Source organism: Halichoeres trimaculatus, unplaced genomic scaffold, assembly GCF_033239565.1.
Source record: "Halichoeres trimaculatus isolate MK-OKI-2021-1 unplaced genomic scaffold, fHalTri1.1 fHalTri1_scaffold_13, whole genome shotgun sequence".
NCBI classification, from domain to species: Eukaryota; Metazoa; Chordata; class Actinopteri; order Labriformes; family Labridae; genus Halichoeres; species Halichoeres trimaculatus.
Window position 1 is genome coordinate 24632714 of NW_027437191.1, and position 14428 is coordinate 24647141.

General features: G+C 38.6%; 1 protein-coding gene across 1 annotated transcript in view; it reads right to left on the minus strand.

Annotated features, from left to right (window-relative positions):
* The window catches only part of impg1a (interphotoreceptor matrix proteoglycan 1a), a 65570-nt gene that overhangs the window by 12019 nt on the left and 39123 nt on the right, over nucleotides 1-14428 (minus strand). Inside the window, exon 14 of the mRNA XM_074685883.1 lies at nucleotides 4942-5158. Within this exon, the coding sequence (XP_074541984.1) occupies nucleotides 4942-5158 (217 nt within the window). The remainder of the gene's footprint in view (nucleotides 1-4941; nucleotides 5159-14428) is intronic.

A 14428-nucleotide genomic window follows, 5' to 3' on the forward strand; every position in this document is an offset into this window, starting at 1 on the left:
TTTGCTCGTCTTGTTGGAAAGTAGCGTTAGTCAAACCGACAGATCAGCCGGGGTAATCAGATGATTTCATCTTTACACTGAGATACCGCTCAACGGAGCGTGTCAGCAGCTCAGGAGGAGGAATCTGCAGGTTAGAGAGCAGTGTTTGTGGAATCTGACAGAGGACTTGTTCAGCTGTCTTCAGGTCTGACATCTTATTTCACTGTCAGGGTTTGATGTGGATAGTCCAGAAGAGAGTGAGACACTTTGATCTCAAGCAGCTTTTTGTTCAAAACCTGTTATTCTGGGATTTGGGGCCCTGGAACTCCTAAAAAAAAAAAAAAAGATCTGTTAAAGCTAGGGATCAAACATGAGCTAAAACATCTTCCAGAGCCAGACAGCTGCTAAGACAGAATTTGTCAACGAGTTTATGTTTTGCTTCCAGAACTAACAACAACAGGCTTTATAGCTACTGTTTACGTTGTTGTTGTTACTTGTAGCTGAGTAACTAGGCTACGTTCAGACTACAGCCCTTAATGCTCAATTCCGGTTTTGCTCAAATCTGATTTTTGTGTTTAGCTATTCAGATAGCACCTGTAATGTGACCTGACTGCAGACTGTGATGTGAACAGCTCACGCTCCAGAAGTGACACTCATGCTCAGTTTAACATTAATGACATCACGCACAGCACGGTGTAATGAGGAGTAACAAACACAGAGCAAAACTGTGCTTCACAATGCTGGAAAGTTTGTTTCCATAACGCAAAACCTGATGTTACAGCAGCTCACCTTGAGTGGGCTCTTATTAAAGTAATTATGGCTATATTTTATTTGTTATAAACCTTAAGGCGGACACTCTCTCCCGCACCAGGGTCTCTCCTGCACCAAGGTCTCTCCCGCCGACCCTGCTACATCTCAGAGCCGTAGTGTGCTGAACAGGTGAACAAAGAGGAAAAAACTTAGTTTTGTCATCTGTTCTGATGTTCGTAGTTTGTCTGGGGCAGATCAGACAGGAGCAAACGGATCTCTGACTGGCGCTGTCTCGAAGGAAAGTACAGCAGCGTGCAAATACGCACAGATGAGATGGACAGCTGTGGATCATCGGTATCTCTGCGTCCTGTAAACTGTTATTTTTGCCTGATTAATCCATTCAAAAAGTCGGCGCAGTGTTATTGAACTAAATTTGTTAGATATCATAATACAAACGTACGATTCATTCACCTTTATCTTTTATTGTGTGTGTAATGGAGACGCCAGTCGATGTCCCAGCGCTCTCTCACTTTTTCTCATCACTCGTCCTTTTATGCATTGTTTAATCAAGCTTGTAGCTGGATGAAAAACTAAAACTCTTTATTTAAAAAAAAGCATACACTTTTTGATAATCACTTCTACCTCAACCTCTAAATATGTTCTGTCCATGAAGTGACTTTGAAAACATTTGTCCTGAGGTAAACTGCTGCTGAGGAATGACGTCAAAGTCGCATTAAATGCGACCTGGCTGTTCAGACTGCAGTCGCATTCAAAAAAATCGGATATGTATCTGATTTAGTACCACATTTGAAAGTGGCCTGAATCTGATTTGAAAAGGTCAGATTCAATGCGATTTGTGCTGTTCACACTGTCAGAAACAAATCAGATACAGGTCACATTTGAGCCAAAAAATCAGATTCAGGTCACTTTTGGCTGCAGTGTGAACGTAGCCAATGTGTTAGAGATACTGATACTAACATAAAAACTCTGTACCATCAGTGAGCGGATGGGTGTGAATGGGTAAGTGTGAATTGCGGTGTAAAGCTGCTTTGAGTAGTCCAAGACTAGAAGAAGCGCTATATAAGCTCAAGTCCATTTTTTAAGCAGATTTTCGATGAACAGCAACTTTTAGCACTTCTGCATAGGCATCATTTTTCTAAACTGGATGTTGCCCTTTGGATTAAACCATCAAATCCTGTCGAGAACAACCCCAGTGTTTCCAATATTACTTCAACAGGAGAAACTATGCCCACATCAGATGTTGGTGTGCTGTGTTAAAGAAAAATTTCAAAAGTTGTGTTGCGAAGGAACTAGACTCTTAAAACAGACCATGTTTTAATATCTTTAAGCCCCAGTTATTTAAAGAAATGTCTGCTTTAGAGTCTAACAAGGCTAACAGTCCTTTCTTCAGCTCCCAGTTTTTACTCAAGGAGGTTTTAATAGTTTAAGAAACACAGAAAGCTCAGTCACTGAAGTTTCTAGTACAGCTACCAGACTGGAGCATGATGACATGTTGATTTCATTTAACAACTGAGTAAAAAAAAACTGCACACATCTACTGCAAGGAACAGGAGCAGAGGAGAGGAGAGGAGGAGAATAAAGAATACTGCACAACTTGCAAAAAATTAATCTTGTGACGTTTAGCAAAGCAAATCTTTTTTTTTTTTTTTTTATCCAAGATTAAGCAGCTTTTTAGCAAACTAATTTTTTTTACTGGTTGTTTCATCAACAAAGAAATTTGCCAAATATGAAGCACCCCTAATCAGAATTCAACCCATGATAAACTAAAACTCAATAAACATGAATTCATATGTAAGATTTAGAACAATCTGCTGTCTGAGTATTTATTTTGAATCCTGAACACATCAGTGTAAACAGAGTCAAGTCAAATCTGAGCGTGTCATGGGGGATCCCTCCAGCCTTTAATAAAAGCTGATGTATAAATAATGCGGGTGGATAAGGTTTTACTGTATTGAGTGTTTTAAATCACAGTGGGCTGACTTTATGACACTAAACTTGATCCTCAATCAGCCGCCTGCGAGGCGAAAGCTGTTCCAGCAGCACTTCTCCTCTCATCTTCATCACTATTATTCAGGCCCTACAGCGCTCAATACCATCCCTCTGTGTATCGCTGGATTTGACATATAGACCTAATTACTGAGTCTATTTGAATGTGTTTGTGATCTCTGCTCTCTCCGCCTGCATCTCATCTGCAGAGAATATTACAATGCAGAGCCCATGAAATACGAGACGCATACAAAGAAGCAGCGCTGATACAACACGAGGACTTATTATCAGACACTGGTTGGTGTTTTATCACGCACATAAAAAGATATCAGATGATATAGTGCTGCCATGCTGCTGGAACATGGATGTGGAACCCAAAGGCATTTGAAGGTTTCTCTCATTATGGGAAGTTCCTCTGAAACCACAGCAGGAAGGGAGAATTATAAACCGTAACAGTGAAGATCAGTTGTTCAAGCTGAAGTCTATTCTCATTGAAACACATGAAAGACTGAGAGATCCTCTGGAAAATGTGCTGAGACGTCACTGAACATGAAACAAAATATATAAGTATTAGGGCTGGGACAATAAGCTATTCTTGCGATTTGATTCTATTACGATTTTTAGGGTGCCCATTCAATTTAAATTGCAATTTTTCAATATTTAAGATTTGTGATTTTTAGTTTGCTTTTTAACATCAGACCATGTGAAAAAGTTAAATAATGATGACAATGTCTACAGACTATATATGGAGCCATATTTTCCCATAAAATGCACATCACGTGAGTCAAGGAGAAATATATCACCCCTGCTGGAAAAAAGTGGTAACTTTCTTCCAATCCAGTTCATAAACAAAGAGAGAAATGAAGAATTTGAAACAAAAAAACCTTTTTTTTTTTTTTTTAAACAAAGAATCAAGATTTTGATACTGTCAAACAAAAATCCTGATATATCAATTTTTGATATTAGATTTTCGATTTTTTTCTCCCATTCCTACTGCAGATAACATTGGTTTGTTAACTGACGTGGAGGAGTTAACCACCAAAAAAACACGTTTTTTTAACTAAATATCATCACTTTGAGGGAGGGTATACAGCTCCCAGGTTTGTGAAATAGCAGTGGGTGGATAAAAGAGATCAGCAAGTGGACAGATGTGGATAGATGTTTTTAGCAAAGAAATCCAGTGTGTACCCCACAGAGAAATGTAAACATGCAACTGTCACACTATGCTCATAACTGCATATTCCACTGACACTTACCAGACTGTGGCATACCAGAACGTAAACATGTGTCAACAAATCAGAAACCCTCCCAAACCAAAAAGAGCACACAGAGTGCTGAGTCTGAGACCCGGTCCATAATAAAAGAAACAGAAAACTACGTCCAGAGAACTGCACCAAGTCGGAATATGAATGGTTGTGTATTTCAGGGTTAATAGACTAGTTAATACAACTGTTGGTGATAATGTTCATTCCAACCAACAGTCAGCAGTTATCCTGCAGTGGTCTGTTCAAACTTGAGAGTCTGTCAATAAAATGAAGAGTGAGGTTACGTTAGCTCTGCTTGGTAGATGGCTGGCAGGACATAACCAGGATTCCCTAATGTTACATATTACGAAGATGTCTTAGAGCACCGGACTGCCATTGGTGCTAGATATAAATGGCTACTAAACTACAAATAAACTGACAGTGTTTACTTGTTGTCATGTTAGCTTACAGTTATCTTTCAGTACCGGGCTACTGATGTCACTAACTGCTGCTACTATATTTGCTTGATGTCACTTTTCAAACTGTAGGGCTACATAACTGTACTGATAAATACCTTACTTCAACACATTGAATCCAGTAAAAAGTTATTGAACAAAGCAAATTTGTTTCGATCCGATCTCCATTTAATTCAAACACACGCCTCACTAAAAGTAATTTACAACAGTGTGTGGAGACTCCGGGCCACAAGGTGGCAAGGGAGTGCAATCAAAAGACAGCCTCCTCATAGCATCTTTAAATAAGCTAGTAAAATCTGTATTTTGAATATCAGCGTTAAATATAACTGGTTAGCAGTCAAACCTGGATACCTGAGGTTGGATAAAGACGGCACATTTAATTACACATCCACAGATGTCGCTGGTGTTTCACTGTAAAAGCTCATAATACATCACAATACAGTACACTGTCTAGGTAGCAATTATACCATTCAAACTTTCCGTACCTGGTTCAATATCCAGTGAGTGTGTGTCGATCTGGATGTGTCTTTTTCTGGCAGCAGAGCAGAACTCCTCCAAGACGCAGTGAACAGCCTCTGTGACGTTATATGGCACCATCTTAGCAAACTTCATCCTGCTGTTTACAACCACGCTGCCCCTCCTGAAGTTCAGGATTTCCAGATCCATGAAGCCAGTCAGGTTGGCCTGCAGGTACGGCAGCAACTGGAAACACACACACACACAAACACACACACACACACACACACACAAACACACACACACACACACACACACACACACACACACACACACACACACACACACACACACACACACACACACACACACACACACACACACACACAAACAGATTGATTTTAATGTTTTGACACTTTTCTTGACAAAAGACAAGTAGAGACAGAGTGTTCCTCTGAGGAAAGATCTAAAACATGTCAGCAGCTAATTTGATATGAATGACCGGGCGTTTGGTTTCATTTGTCAAATTGTCTCATCTGTTATACATGAAAAATCAGTCACTAATGAGAGATACTAAACTCCAGTTGTGTTACACCGTTCTCTAAGACTGTGACCTTGACAAAGAAAGCATGCTGCCAAAAAAAAAGAGATGACATCAAACCCCTCCATCCCCTGACTGCTCCTCTGCTGGGGAGATCTGTTCTTTCATGCACACACCTGGACTTTTCTGATTTACAACCAATTTATTTGTTTATTCTCCAGTTGTAAAGACAGCAGACGATTTTGAATCATAAATCTGCATGAGGAAAAGCTGCTTTGGGAGGAAATAATCATCTTATTGGTTGAGTAAATCCTCAGTGAGCCAGATGTCAAACACAATTTTACAACCAATGTGGTGAAAGAGATGAAAAGCTTGCTTTTAAACAGGCAACTAAATCAAGGCCGCAGTCAAAAGAAAGTGTGTTTTTTATTAAAGAAATCTGTGAGATACTGAGTTAAATCAGCCTCAGTGTTTGTGCTGTAAAGTTAAGTTACTGTTCTTGAAGAATGGATGTCAGGCTCTTTGCTCAGAGGGAAGTTTTTGTTCTTGAACTTGGGTGCATGGGCCAGGGGTGCAAATTTGAAGTGTGCCCTATACTTGGCCTGTGAGCAGTGGGTAATTTTTAATCACTCATGGAACAAATAAAAAATTCAAAGAGATAGTCTTGGCCTCCATATCTGATGCCAGTTAACCACATTTCTGTTTACTTCTCCAGGAGCAGTGATCTGTTGGTTGGTGCTAAAACTGAGCAAACTAGTTCCAAGACTGAACTCCTTAGTCCCTTTGTTCATTTTTTTCTTTTAGAAAATCAGTTTAGGCAGCAAGTTAACTTAGTTTACTTACTAATCAGGTTCACCAAGTCAGCACTTGGTAGGTTTGTGAGTTGGCTGGTCAGTTCCCATTGAACAAGGAGACGTTCAAAGGACGTCCTTTCAACGTCAGTTTTGGACGTCGAACTTTGGTCTCTTGGCGTTGCAGACTGTTTCTTCATACGACATCCATTCATGATGCCCACAGTAGCTCTATACAACAGCTTCCTGTTATCATTGTTTTTATCCTACTTCTAGTTTCTGTGCAGAACTGTAGTCCAGTTTCAGAAGGCCGCATACTGTTGGCATACGTTCCCCTATAGCTTCACTTAATTTTCTCAGCAGCACGGTTACTGTAGATACGTATGAAGGCATTATTTCCACTTCAAACCTGATGCTGAGCCAATTGAAGCTACGGGAAATGGGATGACACATAACAGCCTTAGGATGGGAAACCAACAAACAAAATTTTACTCTGAGTCAACAGTAATGTTTAAAATTAGACGTCCAAAAATTACACTGGAAGAAAACATTCAGATGAACTGCACATTGACGTTCAAGTGGGCTTATGGTTAGACGTTAAAATAGTAGACCTAGTTTGATTATTGTGTAGATGTCCGAGGTTGGTCTTGGACTGACAGACGAGTTATACACTTCATCTGCACGACGATCAGATGTCCAATGTTTAGTGGGTTGGCCACTTGTTTGGTTTACTGTTGGTTGGATATTGTTTTTTTACAGAGTAAATATATAAAAGTAAAATGAGCTGCATTCACCTGCCAAGTTTTAGAAAAACTTCTGTTTGGCTCAGTTTCTGACTGTCTAATTTAAAATTTTAGGCACAATTTGTATTTTAGCTAATGTTCTATGTCACTAGATTAATAAACCACCACAAAAATTTGAAACCTAAAATCTTGTACTGTGGACCAGAGGTGCAGGAACCAGAAGGAATATTAAGTTTTTCACATGAGAGTCTCTGTTTTTTTTTTCTGTTTTTTTTTTTTCCCCAGCCATCTAGCTGCATGTGTATTGTAAGAAAGTCATTATAGTTAGTAACGTTAGCAAGTTTTGAAGAAAAAGTAGATTTTAGTGGGGATATTTATTAAATCTTTAATTGTTTAGTTACATAATGAGTTAGTTTGTAGTCTTGCTTAAATAACTGAGATTTATTGAGATCAACACATTTTAGGTAGTTAAATCATGTAAGGATGTTTTTGTAACCTTGGTATGTAGTGCTGATGATGGTGTTCCACTTGGGAGCATCCTGGGCCCGTATGCCTTTCTATGTCCTCTTAAAAAACAACAACAACAAAAAAAAAAAGTATAATCCTGTCTTTTATAGATTTTTAGGCCGAATTGTTTCTCAGACAGTCTCTCTGCAACAAAGTGGGTAGTTTTTGACAAAAACGACAAACAATAATGTCACAAGCTTGTGGGGTAAGATCAGACGTCACACTTTAGCATTGCGTTACAATGGTTCTGGGATTATAAAGTTATATTTGTAGGATTTTGTATTTTTAAATGAGGCTGAGTTTGCTGATTTATTGAGGATTCAGTCGGATGTAAAAACCCAGTCAGGCAGCTGCAGATCAAGAGTTAACTCCATAAATCTAAAGTTTATCATAACAACTTTTCCTGCATTTCACAAATGTTTAAGGCAAGAAAAGGACATTTATTTTGGGGCTTCTGTTTGTATGCCTGCGTGTGTCTCATAATGATAAATACATTTATAAGTGGCAGCGACTGCCACTGATGTGATTATGTTGTTTACTGGAGAGACGCAGTTAAGCGGCACGCTCCTCACCGAGATGACAAACGATTGCCTCAGTTTGTTTTAGTCATCAGCTGCCTTCATTTATTTCTTTTGTCACCATCTTGGCTTTTTTAGAGACCTAAACTCAAAATAAACACCACATCAACAAATTAGTCTTTCTAAATCAACTTTGACTCACAGACACTCTCTTCAAAAAGCCTCAGAGGGAGCTACATTTTTGCACGGCACACAATTAAAATGAAAGTAACAGAACACTCCACAGTTTTGTTTCTCTAATTCCCATATGGCCATACATAATTACCTCCATTGATGCAGTTAACAAAACCGTTCAGCAGATGAATAGTAGAATCTATTCAGAAAATGGGGCCCTCTAAAGGATTTAAAGCCTTTTATTTTACAGGGCAATATATAGGCCTGAGCCATTATATTCTATTCATGTGATAATAACCGCGAGTTTCACTCACTGAATTCATTTTTCACTGTCGTCAGCAGACCTGAGGACACAGAGAGGAGGCAGATGATGGAGAGGATGAGAGTTGGATTGGATAGATTATGTACGTATATACTTATATACATATTTAGAGACTCAAAGTTCAGTTCACTCTGACCAAAATGAGCTACACCTCGATCATCATAAGTCTGTAGTCCTCCATCATTGGCATTTCCTAAACTGAGTGAATTCTTGTGCTCTACGATAAAAATATAAACAGAGATTCAATGGAAAATCCGAGAAAATTAAAATGAAACTTTGGGAAAAATCTGAAGCTTTAAAAAATTAGAACACTTAAATCTCTACAATCTGTCTGATGAATGTCTGGCTTAAGGATCTGACTTAAACACCCAAACATCAGGGAAAATTGCCTAAAATAAAATGGACAAAGGCAGAGAAACTGAACAAACACTAAAGGTGAATTACTCTGCATTCTTAAAAATCTAAACCCTTTGAAACTACACAAGATTTTTATTTTTGGGGGTAAAAGATAGGCTGTGATATTAAAATCTATATTTAATATTATCTCATTGTAAAGAGCACATTATTTAATTGCCCCTGTACCTGCTGGTATTACAGTATTACCACCACACAGGGCTGTGGCACATCTTAAAGCTGTTTGCTGACTGCATCGACAGAATGGTGACTGCATCGAATAGCAAACAAAAAAATATGGGTGTACAGGTACAGAGCTCTGAGATTAAGAAATGGAGGAAACTACAGAGCTACGAACGCCGGAACAGAAGCTGTAAATGGAATCATTAAAGGAAGGGTCGACTTATCCCCAAATTAATGATAGCCACTATCAAATGGTCTTTTGGCTTGAATTGCTAATCTCTAGTTGGAATCTGTCCTGATTTGTTTGTACAATTCGAACAACTGTCGACAACAGCATTGCTAACTGTAGCTAAACTACTTCACTCAGGTCATGCTCAATACCTGTCAAGTGCCATAAATCCGACTTGGGCTGCTGTAAAACCAAGCGGCGACCTTGGCTCTTAAAATGTGAAGCCCATGGGGAAGTGTTGTAAACCTGCATTTCCTCAAGTGTCCACTAGAGGCCATCTGCACAAACATTGGAAACCACATACACAGCTATCCAAAAAGCCAACATGTCTACAGCCTGAGTCAGAACATGATTCCAGGCTGAAAAGATAATTTCTCAAACAGAGCCCACCGAACGTGGAGGAGGAGAAGTATGGAATGAATATCCTATCTTTAATCCAGAGCATTTTTAATTGATTTGAGAGCAGTATTTTATTGATTTCATGCTCAGAATTTGTAATATTGTCTCTCAAAACTCTACTCTTGCGCTCAAATTTGCTCTGCATGACACAGTGCTCTTTGTGGTGTGCTGGTGGAGAAAACAATGTCACCATCATGAAGCTAGACAGGACCAAACGCTCTGCAAAGAGCACTGTGTCATGCGGTTATGGTTCTACAATATAACTATTTCAGTAAAAACACAGGCGCTCGTGTATTTATTGAATGATATTTGATTCCAAAAGTAAACAAAAAAATTAAAGAAATCACATTTATTACAGCCCTGGAGGTCGAGGTGATAAACCAGGTTGAAAGAGTGCCCGCCCGTATGCAACACTCCGGGAAAAACAGCGAACGCACCCATAAACAAACAGGGACATTCTGATTGGTCAATACTACTTGGCCTCCTACTGGTTGATCCACAAATCATTCGCGAGCAGACAGAGATCTGTGAGCACAGGAAATCTGAGCGAGCAGCATTGTAACTGAGCAAGAGGACACAGTTTGAGCATGTGCACAGAATTGTAACCGAGCAAGAGGACACAGTTTGAGCACACGCAGAGCAAATTTGAGTGCAAGAGTAGAGCTTTGAGAGACAAAATCACGAAATCTGAGCATGAAAACAATAAAATACTGCTCTAAAATCAATTAAAAATGCTCTTGATTAAAGATAGGATATTTATTCCATAGAGGAGGTTTTTTCTAACTTGTTATCTTCTACATTATAAACTTATAAGTTTTGCGCATATAAGGGAATGGCTGGCTTGACCGCCTCATCCTAACTTGAATGAAGCTAGATTTAGTCAAGCTTTTTCAGTATCATAACTATGAATCGGTGCCTTTTACATTTATAATAATAATAATAATAATAATACATTTTATTTATAGAGCGCTTTTCAAGATCTCAAAGACGCTTTACAAGGTAAAAGCAGTATAAAAAACAAGTTTAAAAACAGATACAAAAAAAAAATGAGATAACAGTAAAAAGAATGACATGTATAGAAAAAGAAGACGAGGCAAAAACAATTCAAAGGTAAAGAGAAAAAGCAAGTTCAGTACTGGGGGTTGTTATTTTAAATTAAAAGCTATGCGAAAAAGGTGAGTTTTGAGACAATATGGTGACAAAGCCCGGTGCCTGGCAATTTGTATCCGTACTCTATGGTACCAATTTCAGTGCTTTTTTGTGTTTATGTGGTAAAAAATATCTGTTTGTTTAATAAGACAACCTCAATTTTTAATTTGACATATTTAGTCTTCAAAATATAACCTTGCAATGCTGTGTTCATGTCCAGCATGGAAAATTGCCTACCCTTCCTCTCCCTCACAGTACTTACAAATGTACCAAATTTGGTACCCATCCGTAATTATAACCACTGACTAATGGCTACAAGACAAGTGATGTCACAGAAACTTTGTCCGTACAGACGATGCATAAAACACAGAACTCTTCAAGTCTTGAATACTTTGGATCCTCCCTGAAGTTTAGTATTTGTTTACTGTTGGCTCACTTGTTCATTAATGCACAACACTAAAAGAGCAAACACAGCTAATGAATTCAAAGTGATAAAACAAAGACGTTAATTTTGAATTTCTTCACAATGGCTTTTCTCTAAAAATCGAATAAAGCTGTACCACTTCTAAAGTTTGATATGATGTAACTTCACTTTTCATTTGACCTGATTTGTTCAATTTTCATGTTAAATAACTGATTTATTCGTTCTTCTGTGAATCACCTCTGTGTGTGTAACACTGACAGTAAAATGGGTCACAGTGACATTTCATTATGCTGTAAATTGATAACAAATCTGAACCTTGAATCTTGAGATGAAGTCAGAACATGGAGAGGAGTGTCATTTGATTTCCACGAGTCAATCCTCTGAACTCGTAGCGCAGGATAATGGCGTGTGAGTAAATTGCACGGCTTGAATAATGGCCACTTAGCATGCAGGAAGCAGAGGCAGTGTTTAAAGCTGCATGCAGAGCATTGTTGTCTGTTTGACCCACACTCGTTTAGAGTCAATGCAACAATAAGCATCAGTATTGTTTCCATGGTTACCTGCCGTATGAAACAGGAAAGGTTATTAAAAAGCAGGCGGCGGGATGAGAGGGCACGTTGAATGGTTTGATGACAGAGATGTGGAGCGTATGTTTTGGAGATGAGGGTTTACTGTTAATGTGATTATCTACAGCCCTGATGTCATTACATCACACAGGAAGTTCAGCTTCCTTTAAAACTTGCTTCAAATGCAAAATACAACTAGACAGACATGTTTTTCTGTAATTGTTTTTTTCTTTTGTCTTTTTACAGTTTTCTCCAACTCATAGGAACACTAACAGTACGTCTGCAGGATTGTAAGGTTAGATAAGTTCATGAAACCATTTAAAGGAACAATCAACAACAACAACTGGATGTTTTAGCTCCTCTAAGGAGCACCTTGTTCTGGCTTTTCCTAAATACATACAATCGATACTTCAATTGTTAATTGTGGTGTGGAGGGACAGTTGAGAAACACAATTAACAGGATACAAGCCACACTCCATCTTATCCACTCCAATCTAAAGGAAACTGTGGTCTCAACATTTTCTCCCCGCTAACAGCCTGAACACAGGAGAATTGGTAAACTGATCAAAGATACACGAGCACACACGTGTTCAGATTGATTTTTGGTTCCACTCAGATTTTTCACGTCTAAAACATTTGCAGAGGCTCTGAGGAACACAGAAGAGGGATGCTGACTCTGCACGTTTAATATTCACATATTCACACCTGGGGTTTCCTGATGGAGTCTCAGCTTTCTAATAACAGCCACTGGGAACATCCTAAAGAAACAGATGTATGACGGTGGTTTCAGTATCGATCAAGGAGAAGATCTCAGGTAAGTCCTTGGCAAAGACAAAGAATTGGCTTTGAAGGTCACCAGTAGGGAGTTGAAGGAACTCAAGATACAAAACCTTCATATATTAACGTGTAATGAATGCATGATTTATCATCAGTCTTAAAGCAAGTATGTATTATATTTCAAATACAAATACATTGTATAATATATTCTATTACATAAAATTATAAAATATATCATATTCAATCTCAGTTATGAAACCTAATTTATCTGAAACACTGCAAAAGCCACACTCTAAGTATGAGTGTTGATGACTTTTCAGATGAAGTTGTTTTATTAGGCTAAATATGACTCACATATACTTGACAAATCCAGAAAAAGTCTCATTTCAAGACAAAAATTATGTCTGAATCGCGCATTAGGTGTAGAAGCAAAATCTGCCAACAGGGTAAGAATAAACTACTTGTCAAGTCTCTTGATCCTAACTAGTCCCCCATGGGACCCAGAACGCTTCCCTGTGGAACACCACAGTCAATACTTGTAATAAGACATTGATCCGGACATGTCAGGTGAATGTGGCTCATATTAAGTCCATTAGGAGAATTTATACTAAAATATAAGGCAAAAATATTTTATTAGATTTCTTTATGTGATATATGGATGCTGCATCTGTGACATAACCCATTTGTTTCTGATGCAGACTTTTGGAGCCTATAGTCAACAGATGACATCAAAATGCTGTGTCAGTTCCTTTGCATCTAGATCTATAATGAACAGGTGGTTCTCCGACTAAACCAAACTGAAACCATTGTGTCAACACTGCTAGCACTTGATACAGAACATTGGCTGGTTTTAATTCATGAGTATTTGAGTATTTTTTTCTGTCACATAAATCAATTTGAAATTCTGATGTTATTTTTCACAGTTTCTGAATATTTCAGCACAGAAAAAGGAAATTAAAGTCTGATTTCTGATTCTCTTCAGATGAAGCACAGTAAACAGGATTCTTCGTATCTAAAGAAAAGTTTCTAGCCACAGAAAGAAATCAGCTCTGATCCGAAAGATTTAAACCGACTGAAAGCAGGCAGCCGAAAGGGCATCCGAGTTAAACTGCTGGTTTATAATTTAAAGGATTCGCACACTTGTTTCAGGAGAATAGGCTAATCAGAGCGACATTCAGAGGAGAGTAAATGGCAATAATAAACAACCGAGTAATAAAAGGAGCAAGTGAGCTCCAGGCTGGGTGTGGAGGCTCATAAAAGAGGGGGAAAGAAGAGTTTCACCCCTTTGGGAACATAATATGACCTAAATATCCAAAGTGATGTTGCAAATCTGAAGAAAATGAAAAAGAGATGACTTATTTCTTCTCATTTGAAGTAATTCTGAGTGACAATAAACTCTGCAGCTGGCTGGAGTTTGTAAGTATTTCAGTCACAAAGAGTCGATGCACAATAACTTGCAGCAGCACAGTCTCCTGCTGCACCGTTCTCCCTGCTTCATTAATTTAGCACCGTCATTGTTTGCAGTAAAAATGAAGGCCGTATTGTACCTGCCTGAGCCTGAAATTATTCCCTCACTTCCTTGTTTCACTCAGAACATCAAAACATATCCATTCACATCCTGGCGAGCCACGGGTCTGACTCGGGGGGCATCTGGGGGAACTCTTTGAGAAGGAAAACAAAAGTACAAATGAACGGCAGCTGCTCGGCTCCATTAATCGTCTTTGAGTTTCTGTTTAAGTCCTAATGAAACTCTGGGAAAGGTCACACCGACAAATTGATTTATATTCAGTTGTCTCAGCT